At 33.6% G+C, this 17004-nt stretch overlaps 2 protein-coding genes and 2 non-coding genes across 9 annotated transcripts in view; all 4 read right to left on the bottom strand.

Moving 5' to 3' along the window:
- Positions 1–207: 207 nt before the first annotated feature.
- Positions 208–279, bottom strand: Trnad-guc (transfer RNA aspartic acid (anticodon GUC)). The gene has a single exon. It is a non-coding gene; the product is annotated as a tRNA-Asp (tRNA).
- An 803-nt stretch (positions 280–1082) lies between these two features.
- Positions 1083–1154, bottom strand: Trnad-guc (transfer RNA aspartic acid (anticodon GUC)). The gene has a single exon. It is a non-coding gene; the product is annotated as a tRNA-Asp (tRNA).
- Positions 1155–3824: 2670 nt separating this feature from the next.
- Positions 3825–5306, bottom strand: LOC128245551 (uncharacterized). The gene is made up of 2 exons (XM_052963751.1): positions 5257–5306; positions 3825–4485 (listed from the first exon to the last, which is right to left on the bottom strand). The coding sequence occupies exons 1-2, from the start codon at positions 5264–5266 to the stop codon at positions 3890–3892; spliced, it is 606 nt and encodes a 201-aa protein (XP_052819711.1). The 5' UTR covers positions 5267–5306; the 3' UTR covers positions 3825–3889.
- Positions 5307–9383: 4077 nt separating this feature from the next.
- The window catches only part of LOC128245472 (high affinity cationic amino acid transporter 1-like), a 45820-nt gene continuing 38199 nt past the window's right edge, over positions 9384–17004 (bottom strand). For 4 of the 6 annotated variants that reach the window (XM_052963647.1, XM_052963649.1, XM_052963646.1 and 1 more), the window contains exon 15: positions 9384–13853. In XM_052963647.1, coding sequence (XP_052819607.1) covers positions 13603–13853 — 251 coding nt within the window. In that variant the 3' untranslated portion in view covers positions 9384–13602. Of the gene's footprint in view, positions 13854–16129; positions 16350–17004 lie in introns of all 6 variants that reach the window. The other 2 variants (XM_052963650.1, XM_052963651.1) reach the window with 2 other exon arrangements.

The following is a 17004-nucleotide window of genomic DNA, read 5'->3' as shown; positions in this document are numbered from 1 at the left end:
CCAACGAGTTTCGACTGTACATATTTTTGACGCCATAAAACTAATTTCGTTGATATAATTGATATAGTTTACGCTTTTAAGTTTTGTAATCAAACTATGTTACTGAATTTCAAATATCACTACGTTCTGATGAAATGCCTAATGGTTGTTAAATTATATTTTAGCATTGAAAATAATGTATGATCCAACAGACAGAAAAAGGACTTGCTCCCCGACGGGGAATCGAACCCCGGTCTCCCGCGTGACAGGCGGGGATACTTACCACTATACTATCGAGGAAGCGCTGCTTTCTACCGGATGTATCAGGAATAATGGACAAGTTCTTATCAGGGATATAGAACATATTGTTTGAATAGTGCTAACACAAAAGCATGGAGTAATAATACTCTATAACACTTGCTCAAATAGGAGCTTTCCCAAGTGGTCTAGTGGTTAGGATTCCGCGCTCTCACCGCGGCGGCCGGGGTTGACTCCCCACTTGGGAAGTATTTTTAATTTAAGTTTTATGTTTACACATATACTTGACACAAATTCATAGAACTCTTGTAACCACTGTGAATTCAATAAAATGACCATATCCGGTGTACGAGGACAAATAATGCGGTGAAAATATTAACAATAAAAATTAGATCAAGTACATCCAGCATGTTCAGCCTGTTTTTGAAATCACAAACCATTCATCTTCGAAACATATAGATACGGATTGTAGCCAAAGGTCTGAGATGGCATAACCATGTTTTAATTCACTGCTATGTAGTAATTAAAAGAAATACGACATGGAACAATAAGTAGGCACTTCCGAATTGGTGTGATTTGCCCTATAAGTTGGTATTATTGATCGTAATACAATGTTATTTATGCAATATGCTACGTTTTATATACATATTTTGACGCCAGTAAAACTTATTTCGTTGATATAATTTATATAGTTTAGGCTTTTAAGTTTTGTAATCAAACTATGTTGCTGAATTTCAAATATCACTACGTTTATAAGTACGTTCTGAAAAAAATGCCTAATGGTTGTAGAATAATATGTTAGCATTGAAAATAATGAATGATCCAACAGACAGCAAAAGGACTTGCTCCCCGACGGGGAATCGAACCCCGGTCTCCCGCGTGACAGGCGGGGATACTTACCACTATACTATCGAGGAAGCGATGCCCTCTGCCGGATGTATCAGGAATAAGTGACAAGTTCTCATCAGGGATATAGAAGATATTGTTGGAATAGTCCCTAACACAAAAATATGAAAAAAACTATTAAATATTCTGTAACACTTGCTGATAAAGGAGCTTTCCCATGTGGTCTTGAGGTTAGGATTCCGCGCTCTCGACGCGGCGGTAAAAGAGACGTCTAATCAATTATTCCATGATTTAAATATCAAAAGAAAACTATAAAAACGCAACTTACTTATACAGACGACAATACTCTGTACGTATAACATTAAAACCTACGCCCTACTGTACTTACCAGAAATGTTTATTTACCGGGCTCCAGCCATGATTACAAATGTATAAACGGTTTGGTTTCGATTTTCGATCTTAATATACCAGTGTATGTGCATGAGAACACGTGTTCTCCCATCCAAGTAGATAAAAGTATTTGGCCATGCTAGAAATCATTATCTTGCCCACGGGTAAACATTAAAAGTACCCATACGGAACTACATTTTTCACTGCGCACAAACGAGTTCCAGCGAATTTGTTTCTAGTATATGTTGTTTAACTGAGGTGGTAGAAAGGGCATCTGCCATGGCTGCTCGTGTAAGATGGTTCACCAACCCTCGCGCAGGGTTATATGCGGAGACTCGTTTCTTCAGAAAAGAACATACGCTCGTGTTGGGATAAACCTATCTTACACTTCCACGTCATGGAAGATACTTATAATCGTCCTGCTACTTTTTTTATCGAGGTTTCTCCCTCTGCATGTTTTTGTTTCATTTTACACATTTGTCTATACATATGCTTGTGTATAATCAGGGGTCAGTACTGGATCCTAATTTCGGCAAATTCATTTACAATTTGAAATGCCGATTCGATAGTCATATCTAATAACACTATTGGACACACTCTTTTAGTGTGTTAATAATAAGGATGCAAAAGTTATTAAAGGGACAAACTTGATGGTAACTGGTTAAAGCTGCATTCTTACAGATTGAACGTTTTGACAACTTTTTTTATTTTTTGTCTTTGAACGAGCAAATTTTTGCGTAAATATCTGCAAACAAGTAATAAAAGACTGCTGACAAAAGATCGGATCACAGCTTTACATATTTCCGTCCCAAAATGAATGTTTTATGCATATTTCTTAAACCTTTAGTAACGGTTTAAGCCATAAAACATTAAATTTGTAATTGAAATATGAACATCTGCGATCTGATCTTTTGTCAGCAGTCTTTTTTCACTGGTTGGCAGATATTTACGCAGAAAATTTCTAATTCCAAGACAAAAAACAAACAAGAGGGCCCTGAAGGCCATGCATCGCTCACCTGATCCAATTCAAGTGTGAAATAAGTGTTTTCAGGGCGAGGCCAATTGTGACAGGGAGAGGGAATAAGTGTTTTTTCAGGGCGATGGAAAGGGCAACGAGAGCGGACTTAATTAAAACAAATTTAGGACTAGTTTTCAATGCTACATGTTAAATATTAAAGTTGAGGGTATTACAGTTTTAGAGAATTTAAAATGTCAGTCTGGTGGTCTGTTACCTTAGAAAGGATGCGTACTTGTCTTTGTTTGTACATTTTTATTTTCTGTTCTTGTTATGGTTGGAGTATAAACATGAAAATTGTTTCATTTAATTCAGAATGTATTTTAACAGTGAGTGTGATTTAAACACTTGTTCTACATGAACATGCACGAAACATTGAAAACTTATTATACATACTTTTGACTACATCATGGAAGGACTTTTTTTATTAAATTACAGAGTATATTTTCAATAAATCTTCACGAGGTATGGAATCAAAACAATACACAGGGAATGTTGGTTGTCTGCAATTTGCTCTTCACCTTTCAGCTTCTTTGCCAAAATTTGAAGCATTCAGTTTTTGCGTTTGGCCCTACTTTAACAGAAAAGTCTGTACTGTTTTCGTTCTTGTTCACGAAGATTCTAATAGTCTGGTCTGTTCCAGATTTCCGTATTTTATTTATCTTATAAAATTGACGTCCTCCGGACTGGAACCAGCTTGACCTTCTTGGAAGGATGGCTGAAGTAGATGCTTACAGTAGTAAGTATTTTTCGTCGTCATATTTTCCTTCCAGGATACTATAGGGAGTTTTAAAGTCGAGTCTTCCGTCTGGATGTCTTTCGTTTTGTTTATTTGAGTTTATCAAGGTCTGCCCGCGCCCATTGGCTGCATTATGGCTTGACCCCGCCGTGACGCCATCACGACTTAAATTGTGTTTAAATGCCATAAGTGACATGAGATAGAAGTGACAGCAATTCGCAGTCAAATCCAGGCATTGGAAGACTTGAAGAAACAGAGTGAGATACAAGAAATCCGGGTGCGATACCCTAGCTCTTTGCGAAGAGACCTCTTGGTTCTTTAACGTGCTCGGTGTAAAGCACCGATACACGGGATACAACTTTCCTAGGTTGAGCCAGTACTGAGTACACCACTTTTCCAAGCACTACCCTTTAAATGCCGAACGCCAGGCAAGGGAGCTACTTGTACCAGCTTTTAACGTCTTTCGGTATGACGCGGCCTGGGATCGAACCCACGACCTCCCGCTCCGTAAGCGGACGCTTAACCACAAGGCCACGGAGACGGTTTGGATGTCTTTCGGACTGTGTAAACATAAATATAGTCACAGCGCCACCGAGTGTTATGATTAGACCAATCATTATGAAAAACTTATAAACCACATGATATCGGGAGTATTTGTTCAGTCAAGCACATTTGACATCCCTTCGAGCAGTTTTTCCGCAGTAACGTATCAGCGATATCAGTACGCGTATAACAGCGCCAATAATTATGATGCTTGCCTTAACAAGCTGAAAGTAACTGATAGCCTCCTCACGGCAGGCAACTATTAAAACGTTAATAGTTATTTGCGGAACGTCCTCGATCCAGATTATGATGGCCATCAGGAGATCAACATCCACCCATGGATTGGAACGAAATATCTCCCACCCGTAGTTGCTTATTTCAAATATATACGTGAACGTTCCTATGATCGAAAATGCAAGCAGCAAGTATTTAAGTGTATCCTCGACTGGTCCGAACACTAGACCTTCTTCTGTAGAAATCACGTCTCGAAATAGCAACCAATCACTGACCAAGTCAATGAGATCGGTAGAAACGAGTATCAAATACAGGGCGATTTTGAATCCTAGTTTGTACTTGATGCGATGGCAGCATGGTAGACTGTCAATTATGTTGATCTGTCTGGGTTCGAATGAACACTCTTTTTCCAGTTCCATTTCCGTCGTTGGTCGAATGTAACTATTGTTTCTTCGCCCCATCTTGGTGATATTTTCGAATTCTGCAATTAAAAGAGTATGATTTGTTATCGCCTGAAAATTATTTTTATTAGTCAAAATGCATTTTGAATGTCTTTAAAGTGGCTCACTTTAGTTTGAATAATAAATTTAAAGATTATTCAAGCTTTTACTTTTGTGAAACGTATGCATCAATAAAACTCCATGTAATCATGTCATGTGTAATAGCAATATGTTTTACTAACCGTGTACATTTTGATTTTGATTGTTTTTTTCTAAATCAAAAGAACTCAGGAATTGTATTATTAACCGAGATTCCTATTACCACATGGGGCCTGTTACAGTACAGGATCTTAGGCCAAAAAAAGTTTGGTTAGGGTTACATCCTTTTCAAAAACAGGTAGGATAGTTAAGTTTTTAAAAAATATATATTTTTTATAAGGTTTTATTTTATATAAGAACGTTATTGTCATCATTGTAGAATGGTGTTTAAGAATCTTCTGTATAAACTTAAGCTTTAACGGTTTTTAACTACATATTAAAACACACACTTGTCTAGTGTTTTTTTTGTTGTTTTTTTTTGTTGTTTTTTAACATTTGACTATAAAAACGGTGCCTATTTCATAGGTAGGGTCGGTTAACCGAACCAAATGCGTTGTTTTTTTAGGCCTTTTAGTTGTAACTTTAATAACCTTAAATCAGTAGAATTGTCACAAAAGTCAACAAGTTTATCTTTTTTATCTAATAAACTTCAGCTTAGTATATAAGTTAAATTCACATAAATATAAGCAAAAAAACATATATATGACACTTACCATACATCATTTTAATTTACGACTATAACCCACTAAGATCATACTTGAAACCTCTACTCACAGTCAGGGTATAAATAGATTGAGGAAAAATTCACCTGTCCCACTTGTTTAAGTGCAGCTACCTGACTCAAACATTCCACAATTTAACTATCAATTTCTACATTTTTTGTTACTTGATACCTTTTTGCATTGTTAAAAAATTCTGACACTCACTTCTTAATGGTTTAAATCTGCACTCTCACAGATTTACTGTTTTGACATTATTTTTTTTGTCTTGGAATTAGAATTTTTTACGTAAATATCTGCTAACCAGTGATGAAAGACTGCTGACAAAAGATCCGATCGCAGATTTTCATATTTACATTCCAAATTTAATGTTTTATGGTTTACTAACGGTTTAAGAAAAAATGCATAAAACATCATTTTTGGGACGGAAATATGAAAAGCTGCGATCTGATCTTTTGTCAGCAGTCTTTTATCAATGGTTTGCAGATATTTACTCAAAATTTTGCTCCTTCCAAGACAAAAACTTAAAAAGTTGTCAAAACGTTCAATCTGTGAGAGTGCAGCTTTAATCGTTTAAGAACAATATTAGTTGGTAAATTTATAATGTAGAAAAAACTCTTTAAATATTAACACAGACTTATCTAGTTTCACTCCTAATATCTGCCTTGATAAATGGCCTCTTTATAGAATTGAATGATCGTGTTAGAAATGTTATCTTTTCCTTCTTGGTGAGTTACAAAGCTATCAATATTAACATGGTATAGTATAATTGGACATTCTAGATAAGTTGTTATGGATACAGTATTATGATTCCTTCTTATATTACAACAAATAATCACGTCAAGATCATAATGTGATATAAGCATGCTGCATATGCCTATTTTTTCAGTATTTATTCTACTCAATTGTTTTATGTGCTGTCAAGTCCTCTCAGAAATCATTTTATAACATTGATCAGTTCTTGAGTTGAAAAAGCCTATTCTTTCCTAATTTAAAGACACATTTTTCCAAAGGGAAGGAAAGAGGAAAGAAAAAAAACCCCTACCTTCCTACCTTCACCTTAAAAATGTGGGAAGAGAAACATTGGGCTGTAGCTAATGAATTTTGGAAGTGCCCTCTTGGAGGCTCTTTGGCCATTATAAAATGAAATGCTTAGTTTCAGACTGTCAAATACTTTTTATGTTTTGATTGAAATTCGCAGTTGAAACCTTTTTTTACTTCAACTAAAGTAAAACACAAATTCTATCATATTCTGTGAAATTCATTATGTTTAACGAAGTTCATTAAAGCCTGGTTCAACATGTACTTTTTTCTTTCAAAGCACCCTGTTCCTCTTTTGTAGCCCTTTTTCAGGGATGTGATTTGTCCGCGGATTCACTGAATTCCGCAGATCTAATGGCCCCAGAGACCCCCCCCCCCCCAAAAAAAAAAAAAAAAAAAAAATAAATAGAAAAAATAAATAAATAAATAAATAAATAAATATTTTTTTTTTAAAGCATCCCTCTTTATGTATTTATAATAGTCCTAAGATTTCCAAAACTAGATGTCTTAATGCTCAAGAGACACATTATGCCACAAACTCAGAGACAGAATTATGACTCAGTTCTTTGCTGAGAATTGATTTTCCTGACATTTCCACATATATTGATGACACTATACACAGTGCATCAGATTCAGATGTGATATGTGATATTTTAGAGAAGTCTAAAGTCTGTTCAAAGTATTTGCATCTGTTGTTTTTAGCCTTAAGTGAATATTTATCTATTTGACTAACTATAAGCCTTGGGCATAAATGTGAATCACATTTGAATGGTGATTTATGCAAATTATGTAATATTTGAATAATAATTAAGGATATATTCTCTTAATAAGCATGATGCAGTAAGTCAAGTCTGCATTTCTTTCTGTATTGTCTTATCTGATAAACGGTAATTTGCATTTAATTACGGTAATTAAGTAAGACAATCCTGCAAAAGCTTGTTTTTAAGGGACTCATTTGTGTTTTAAAGGGACAGACATCAATTTGTGTGAAATACGAAAACAAAAAGCTCTTTGTTACACTGATAAAACATCCTTAGAAGTTCAAATAAGAGCTCTTTAAAGCTGCACTCTCACAGATTTACCAATTTTTACAACTTTTTTTTTATTTTTTGTCTTGGAACGAGCAAATTTTAGCGTAAATATCTGCAAACCAATGATATACGATTGCTGACAAAAAATCAAATCACAGATTTTCATATTTTCATTCGAAAATTAATGTTTTATGGCCTAAAACTAACCGTTTAAAAAAATGCATAAAACATCATTTTTTTTACTTAAATATAAAAATCTACGATCTTATTTTTTGTCAGCAGTCTTATACAACTGGTTTCAATGGGCTTTCGCAAACATTGGCTCGTTCCAAGACAAAGAATAAAAAAGTTGTCAGAACGACAATCTGTGAGAGTGCAGCTTTAAATTAACATTTTCTTAAAAACTGTCAAATTTTTAGAATGCTTTTTTGATCTGCTGATAGGATATTCCAATTAATGTATGCATGGTTATGAACGTCTGCAGGTCAAGTGTCCTACAGCCTAAAAACTGTTACCTCGGCCATGAGTCGAAAACTAGCCCCCTGATTTTAGAAAACGGAAAAAAGAATTTAGTGCCATTCTTTAATAAGCTAATTATTTTGTTATTGAGTCGCCTGAAAAGACGACATATAGGGGTTACTTTTGTCGGCGGCGGCGCCCGCGTCCCATTTTCGCTTGTCCGGGGTATATCTCCTAAACTATTAGTGGTATCAACTTGAAATTTCATATGTAGATAGATCTAATTGAGGGCAAGTGCAGTGCACAAGAACTGTTACTCTTGCTTCCATATTTTTAGAGTTATTGCCCTTTGTTATTTTTCATGCTTAAAGTTTTGTCCGGGGCATATCTTGTAGAATATAAGAGTTATCAACTTTAATCTAACAATTATACCTGCTGGAATTAAAAAATATATTACTTAGATCCTTCCTAGTGACATTTTTTTGTAATATCACGGATGATTTTTTTAATATCACGGATGACCAAGTTGCAAACCTTTCAATTGCCGTATTGAGTACATTCTGACCAGGTTTCATATAGATAAAGTAGAACATATGGCATCAACAGTGTTTTAACAATGTTTTTTATGATTTGACTTCGTGACCTAGTTATTGAACTCAGGTTACCCAGTTTCAAACTTAACATAAAACTTTATAAACACAAACATTCTGACATAGTTTCATGATGATCAAAGAGAGAATGTAACCTCTACAGTGTTCACAGTTTTCTATGATTTGACCTAGTGGCCTGGTTTTTGACCTCTGATTACCCTGTTTCAAACTCTACCTAAAGATCATCAAGAATAACATTCTGATCAAGTTCCATGAACATATGGTCACAAATGTGGCCTCTAGTGTTAACATACTTTTCCTATTATTTGACCTGGTGACCTAGTTTTTGACCGCACATAACCCAGATTCGAACTTGACCTAGAGATCATTAATATTAACATTCTGACCAAGTTTCCTGAAGATACAGTCGTAAATGTGACCTCTATAGTGTTAACAAGCTTTTCCTTTAATTTGACCTCGTGACCTAGTTTTTAACCCCAGATGACCCAATATCGAACTCGTCCAAGATTTTATTGAGGGTAACATTCTGACCAAGTTTCATTAAGATTGTGGCAAAATTGTGACCTCTCGAGTGTTAACAGTCAAATTGTTGACGACGGACGACTACGATGGAGACAGGTCAATCACAATAGCTCACCTTGAGCACTTCGTGTTGGAAAAACGGTAAATATGCGAGAGTGCAGCTTTTACATAATTTTTATCTAATTTCCCTCCATTTTTGCACATAAGACAAATCTTGTCCCTAAATTGTGCCCTGTACAACATGTAATTGGATCTCCCCTTCTTTATTGTAAGGAAAAACAAATCACTTGTTCAGACAATTCCACGAGTAGATGCATCAAACTATCCACTGAATATCCCTTGAACGGGAAAGACCAAGTCGAAAGGTGAGGAGTAGGTGTGCCAAATAAGTTCAACATAACGTTAATGTACTCAAATACGTCCAAATACACACATCAAATAAAGAAAATAATTCATGAGCATTTCATCATTTATTGGCAAATACAATGTATATATATCATCTTTAACAAACCAGAGATGCATGATGTTCAATAACAAAAACAATAAATTATCTGATATATGTAAACCTCTGTAATAAATTAACAAACAGTAACAATCATATATCATAACAGTGTTTTACTTAACGTCAGCACCAAGTTTAAAGGCAACTATCCCTGTGTGATATTTTTCTCTTCTACAATGAAAACAGTGTTTACATAACTTTTCAAAGTTAGATGTTTCATTATAAAAATTGGGGCATACTACTTTGTGAAGGTCTAATTAAATATATCTGTTAATAAACTTGTATAAAAGTCAAAATGATATTTGAATAAATCAACTATGAGGGCCTTGAATATATAAAATATAATACCACTAATGCATGACACTGTTCAAGTCCTGGTAACAAAGGGGTAATTGTCTTGAGTGGTCAACATTATATTTTGTCCCATGAGAAGGCAATATTTCTCAAGTTTTCCAATACACTTTATCTCAGTAGATCAGAAATCAGCCTTTACTGATCTTAATCTGGTGAAGTGGTATATATAAACAGTGGCTGGTCTAGTTAGTGGGTAGTTTACACAATGTAGACCACGATAAAGCTTAAAGACTGCTAGAACGTACTGTGTCTCATTAACCTACATGTTTTGTTACAGTAAGAACATATAATCTATAGTCATGAATTAATAAGATTTCAACAAACAATCTTGAAGTTTTATCGCTGTTAAATGCATATATTCTCCATAAAAATTGTGCAAAATAATTATAAAGCTCATGTTAAATGGTTTAGAATGGTGAACGTCGTCATGTAAGCATATTGCTCCAATTAATACTGTAGGCGGCAGTTAAAGTCAGATGGTTATGGTCATAATCATTTGATTGGATGAACTACTTGCAAAAGCATTAACCTAAAAATGGGGTAAAAAGTTGTCTCAAAAAAGTTTTCAGCATTTTCATTCAGCTCTTAAAGGCAAATACAAGTTAATGCCCTTTCATATTGTTATATTACTGAACATATTCCAGGTTTACTGGACAAGGAGTGTAAACCATCTTGGAGACCTTTTATTCATGTATTTAACTATATAATTATAAAACAATGTTTTCTACTTCACAGACGAATACTGCCACAAATGATGAATAAAATATCAGCAGTTAACATGTATGTGCTATAAGCATGTGCATTTTAATTATAGTCACTGATATACAAAATGCGACTTAAATGAAAGCAAAACACTTATATCAAGTGCCTTTTTCGACATTGTTTTCAACAAGAACATTTTTTTTTAGAGAGGAATAAGAAAAAGTAAGGTGTGGGTAATCAAAGGTGGATTTATTGATTGATTTTTAAATGGGTGGTTAATTTTAGGTGGATTGATTGATTGGTTGATTTTTAAATGGGTGGTTAATTTAAGGTGGATTGATTGATTGGTTGATTAATTGATTGATTGTTAAATGGATGTATAATTTAAGGTGGATTGATTGATTGATTAATTGATTGTTAAATGGGTGTATAATTTAAGGTGGATTGATTGACTGATTGATTGACTGATTGATTGATTGATTAATTGATTGATTGTAAAGTGGGTGTGAAAGACAGAGACTAAAATCATCAATAAAGAAAAGAATAAGCACTTACCAGTATAAAATGAAACATGATAAATATAATTCATGTGTTACCGTGACCAAACAAACAATAGCAATAAATATCATTTTCACAAAACAGTAAATAATAATAATGTAATTTCAAACTGTGATTGTAAAAGTGACTACTGCACTATTTTGAATGTGTCTATATCATGATTGTTATAGGCTTTCTGGTAGTTTGTAGAGATTTTTAATAAAAAATGATATTTTATTGTTTCAAACAGTGAAAATATCACTTTGATATATTTACTGTTAGGAAATTTAAGCATGTTCAAATCAAGCCCTAGCACCCACAGGGCTGTGACATAAATACAGTGATATTATTTTCAAAATGATGTCATGTTATCATAAAAGTTGGCATGCTTTTGTGAAGGACTACAATTACATGTCATTTCATATAATTTTTATGCATTTAATAGATAGAACAAGAGGCCCATGAGAGCCTATGCTCTACTGGCATGGCACTTGTGGTCATTTTCAATCCAGAGCATGAATGTATGAGTAATAGGTAACAAACATATAGTTCACGTTTTGTGTTTGAGTTAGCTCAAAACGTCTATTGTAAAAAGAATCAGTTGAACAAAAGGCATATCCTGGCAATTATTAAAGCTAGAGTTATGGGCCCTGCTTCACGTGAAGCACCTTGCGTTTTGAGTACACAATACAGCAACCTTCTTTTGAATACAATGTCTATCCAAGTTACATTTAGTTTAAACAAAATCACCTCTTGAAATAACTCAAACATTGACAGTTAGTTATATATATTATATATATTTACCCAGCAAGTGTTAAACTTAACAAAGGACTATTTGTAGAACATCAAAAAAAGTATTATTTCTAACATGAAAATTACGCTGAAAACAATAGAGACAAGCCCATATTGTAACTGTTTTAAGCAAAAAGCCTGTTAATAAAATATACTAGTAATAACAATTAAATGAATATCACAGAAATTAATATAGAAAGCATTATTGGTGGTATATTTTAAAATATGACAACAAATCATCAATATCATTTTATGAATAACTCGTTCAACCATAGCTACTAACTAATAATTTCAACTTCATTATTAACTAAGAATAAAGTGGGGTTTTTAAATGAACTGTAAAATGACAAAAAAGAAGAGATATTTCTTTAAAAAATTTAACAAGCTAAATCAACAGTTAACATACGATTGTTGTGTTCTGATCTTGAAATATAACAGGGTTATTTAGTTTTTAGAGGTGTTTTTTCAAGCATGTGGTTGTATTCAAGTTGTTGTGGATTTTGACAGATTATTATTAAATGAGGCGCTTGCTGCTTACAACCTCCTCGATAAAAAAACAGTACTAATCACCCTATTATTATATACATTTTATTGGTTAAAGGATCAGTTATAAACAATAAATGGAATTTAAATTAAGCACAATTTTGTTTTCTACATCATTTAAACATCACACAATAACACATGTTTTGATGTATCGTCAGCGGATACAGATACAGCATTAAAGCTGCACTCTCACAGATTGACCATTTTAACAACTTTTTTTATTTTTTGTCTTGGAACTAGCATTTTTTTGCGTAAATATCTGCAAACCAATGATATAAGATTACTGACAAAAAGTCAGATTGTAGATTTTTATATTTCAGTTCGAAAATTAATGTTTTATGGCTTAAACCGTTACTAATGTTACTAACGGTTTAAGAGAAATGCATAAAACATTTTTTTTTAACTTAAATATCAAAGTGCGATCTGATTTTTTTGTCAGCTGTCTTTTATAACCAGTTTCCATGGATTTTCGCAAAAATTGGCTTGTTCCAAGACAAAAAATAAATAATTTGTCAAAATGTTCAATCTGTGAGAGTGCAGCTTTAATGCATTTAGTGGAATATGGACAAGTGTATTTTGTTATATTTATGACTTGCAGATTTATGATGTGTATATAATAAAATCAAACACATTGGTGAACAAAGCCAACAGGAATTGCATTTTAAATGAATATACAATGTACAATAATACACCACTCACCGGAATGTATAAATACAGATTTAAACAATTCTGAGTATTATGCCTATTCAACCATAACACCAAATCGCCAGATCATTAATTTATAGCTTATCATTTATTATATCTAGTAAACAATTTCAATTTACCATATCTAACAAGTGTTAGAATACAATCTATATTTTTAGCCAATAAAATTGCAGAAAGGCAATCATGAAGTACCGGTACTAGGCTTAATCATTAAAAGTGTTTAAAGGTTCGCCTATTGCTACTCATTCGATACACACTTCCTGTGCATATCTTACATTGACAATGCGTCAGCCAATGAGGTAGTATTCTAAGACAGTTAGATGACCTGAAATAATATTTTAACGATCAAGAAGGGCTCGTTCGCTATGCTCACTCCGCCCATTCTTAATCATTAAAATGTTACTTCATCAAATCTAACTATTACAAAAATCCATAATGGACTGAATAATAACTTTTTTTTTATAAAATTATTGGGTCTTAATAATTTTGGCTGTATTTGGCGTAAGGTCATTTTAAACAGTTTTCTTTCAATATCACACTCTTATTTCTGGCCCCTTAGCAGGGCAGTTGTTTCATCCCCTTTCTGATCCCCTCCAAATTTGGCCCTGCGATTATCTGATATCTCATGGTTCCCTGCCATCACATGGCCATGTTTGACCTCTATGCTGTCATCTAATTGGTCACCAACGACCTGCGCTGTTCCATTCTCCCAGATGACCGGGGCGTCAGACACATGACGTGGCATGCCCTCAACGCTGTGCCACATACCGTAGGCAAAATAGATCAGAAACCCTGTAATAAAATGTTAAGTTACTTTTTGTTTATCTTAGAAGCAGTTAAAGCTGCACTCTCACAAACGGACAATTTTGACATCTTTTTTTGTCTAAAAATAAGCCAATTTTTGCGTAAATGTCTGAGAATCAGTGATTTAAGACTGCTGACAAAGGATCAATCAGATTGCATATTTTTCAAAATTTACGTTTGAAAATTAATGTTTTATGCTGAAAAACTCATTTTTATTAAAGCATATGAAACAGTTTTAGCCACAAAACTTTAATTTTTGAACATAAAATATTAATAACTGATATTTTGTCACCAGTATTATATCACTGGTTTCCATATATTTACTTAAAGATTGATTTATTCCAAGACAAAATATGATTATTTTTTTTGCTAAAACGGTCAATCTGTGAGAGTGCAGCATTAAGGTTTTGAACTAAACCTTCAACTGTTATGACATTTATAGATTGTATAACAACACTTTTAGACTTTAAAATATCTATGAATTATTAAATGGTACACATATACATTTTGAAATTTTAATCGTTTACTGATTGTTGTCATAAGTGTCAGCTTTTTAAATTATTTCCACGGTTACCATTAATCACTTTAAACATGATAAGTCCTGATGCAGTCACTTTAATTTCATAAATACATGTTAGACATAACTAACCCGACAAGTGTTAGAAATATTTTTTCTACTGGCCCAGCCTCAATTTAAATCAACAGATGTTATTAAACTATAATGGCTGACTGCTGGTTTTCCAAATTAAATGTATAGTGAATATCAAAAATACTACCATCCAATTGGACAAAATATAATTTTAAACACTAATCCAGGAGTCTAAATTGTTTTCTGAGTATTGCCATGATAAAGGGAAGTTAAAAAGTTATCATCGACAGCATGACAATTCACATAAATATTAATTCAAAATACCAAGACCAGTATTTAGAAATTGTTGAGCAAAAGCAGTAAAGAAAAGTGATCCTTTGGCCATAACAGTGCAGTGTTTATACCTGTCCTTTTTGGGGCGAAATTCAGCCTCTTTCCCACCTTTTTTTGAGGTGCTTTTAGCACTTTATAATTAGCAACTGTAGCAATACAGTGCCATTCCAAAATATTACCATAGTGTTATGAATAAAAGGTTTGAAAATAAGTCTAACTTTTTACAAATCTGATGATGTGAGTATTATTCCCCTTTGTGCCAAATGACTCTATTTTTCCCCTATCAAAGGGCCCCCAACACCATTCTCTTAAAAGTGGAGAAAAAACACACTGCAGTGTTAAGATACAATGTTATTTGAAACCAAGTATTTATTTTCCTTTGAATGTCAAGCGCCTGTCCTTGTTTTTAAATGCACATGTTTACTATTGTTTGAATATGAACTTCGAACATTTTGCACAAAAGAGATGGTCAATTTGTACCGCCCCAACAGCGGCTCTGACAGTTAGTTTCAGCACTTCAATGGGTTTTGTTTGTCAAAGCGCCATTCATGGAGCATAATTTAAAGCTACATTTTGAAATGGTCAGTTGAATTGAAAACATTGTAAACTGTACCTAATTATATGCTTTGCATGTATGACTCAGTCATTTGTTTCAATTTATGGTGATACATCAAAGTATAAGCGAAATCAAAGATAGTTGCAGATGGCTCCTTTACGGCCGAAGGTCCATCGACAGGCTAAAGAAGTTGCACTTGATTTGAAATGGACTTCATTGAAAGAAAGGAGATAAAGCCATGATCATACAATGCTCTAAAAACTTGAAATGCTAAGTTCATTCGGAAACAGTAGTAACATTAAATTTCAAGATTATTTTTTCCCATCACAATATAAGAAATAGTTATTGATTAAATACAGTTTTCCTTCCATATCATGAAATAAGAATTGCAACAAGGAGAAATAAATCTTGTGTTTTTTTTTGTTTTTGTTCTTTAAAATTGTAGTTTTTAGTTATCATGTTTAATAAGTATTATATAACATGAATGGTAAATAACCTAAAAAGTATCATTGACTTTGAACAGACATAGTTCACTGTCATCTTGGTCCTTGCCTTGTGTTTCTAAACAGGGTTTATTTTTGAATTTCCGACTACAGGGCTATGGTTTTAATTTTATCATTGGAAATGTGTGCCACCATCTTGTTTGCAATAACGCTGTTACTATGAAGTCGTCTTTTTCCACTTATGTCATATTTACAATAAAACCTATTTCTGGGCGTTGCCGTTACAAACCAACAGCTTAAATCATCATAAATGGAAACAATTTTCAAAAATGTTTATTTTTACCATGAACTTCAACCTACAATATACATAGACCAATGTCATCTATAATCGTGTTCCAGAAATGCTTTGGTTTCCAGCTCCGTCTCTGTATCCCAATCATCGTCGTCAAACAACTCGTCAACGTCGGCCGTGGGTTTGGGTTTCAGTGTTGCCAAGGCAAGGTTGTCATGGCAACTGGACTCGGCACTGTGCCATATTCCATAGCAGAAGTATATTAAGAAGCCTGTGGAAAAGGAAGGGTTGTGTGTCTGTGTAAGGGTGTGGTATAGATATTGGGCCAATTGTTCAGAACTTTGTTTTTATTAACAACGTTGTTAACTTTATTGTTGTTCACTTTTAAATTGATACTGCTTTTAACGCTTTATGGATAAACTTGTGATCTGAGATATTTATAACAAGATTTGAGACAACTGTTTCAGACATATTTGTTTCAATTTAAATATGTGAACCTGTCATCAAATATTTTACATTTAAAAATTAACAACGATGTCGTTAACCTTGTGGTTAAATTTAACATAGTTCTGAACAATCTGGCTATTCTGTGTATGGGTCTGGGGGTTTCAGGATAAAAAGTTCAATTTTCAACCTGCAAGTTTAGATAAACATTTCAAGATTTTGCATTAGAATAGTATGTTGAGACGAAGTACTGTAGCGTGTTTGAATTTCACAAGGGTTCAATATTTGCATTTTCTAACAAATCAATCAGGTTGCTGATTGAAAACCTATCAAAATTTTGAAATTAATGCTGCTTTCTGGTAACCAAATAATGACATCACCAAATTTTAACTTCACGGATATTGGACAAAATAAAAAATATTGCAAAAACAACACCTTGTGAAATTTAAACATTCTGCAGATCAAAAAGTTGAATTGCGACC

This window comes from Mya arenaria, chromosome 9, assembly GCF_026914265.1.
Source record: "Mya arenaria isolate MELC-2E11 chromosome 9, ASM2691426v1".
NCBI lineage: Eukaryota > Metazoa > Mollusca > Bivalvia > Myida > Myidae > Mya > Mya arenaria.
The sequence above is the reverse complement of the archived record's forward strand: the minus strand, read 5'-3'. Positions and strand labels throughout refer to the sequence as shown.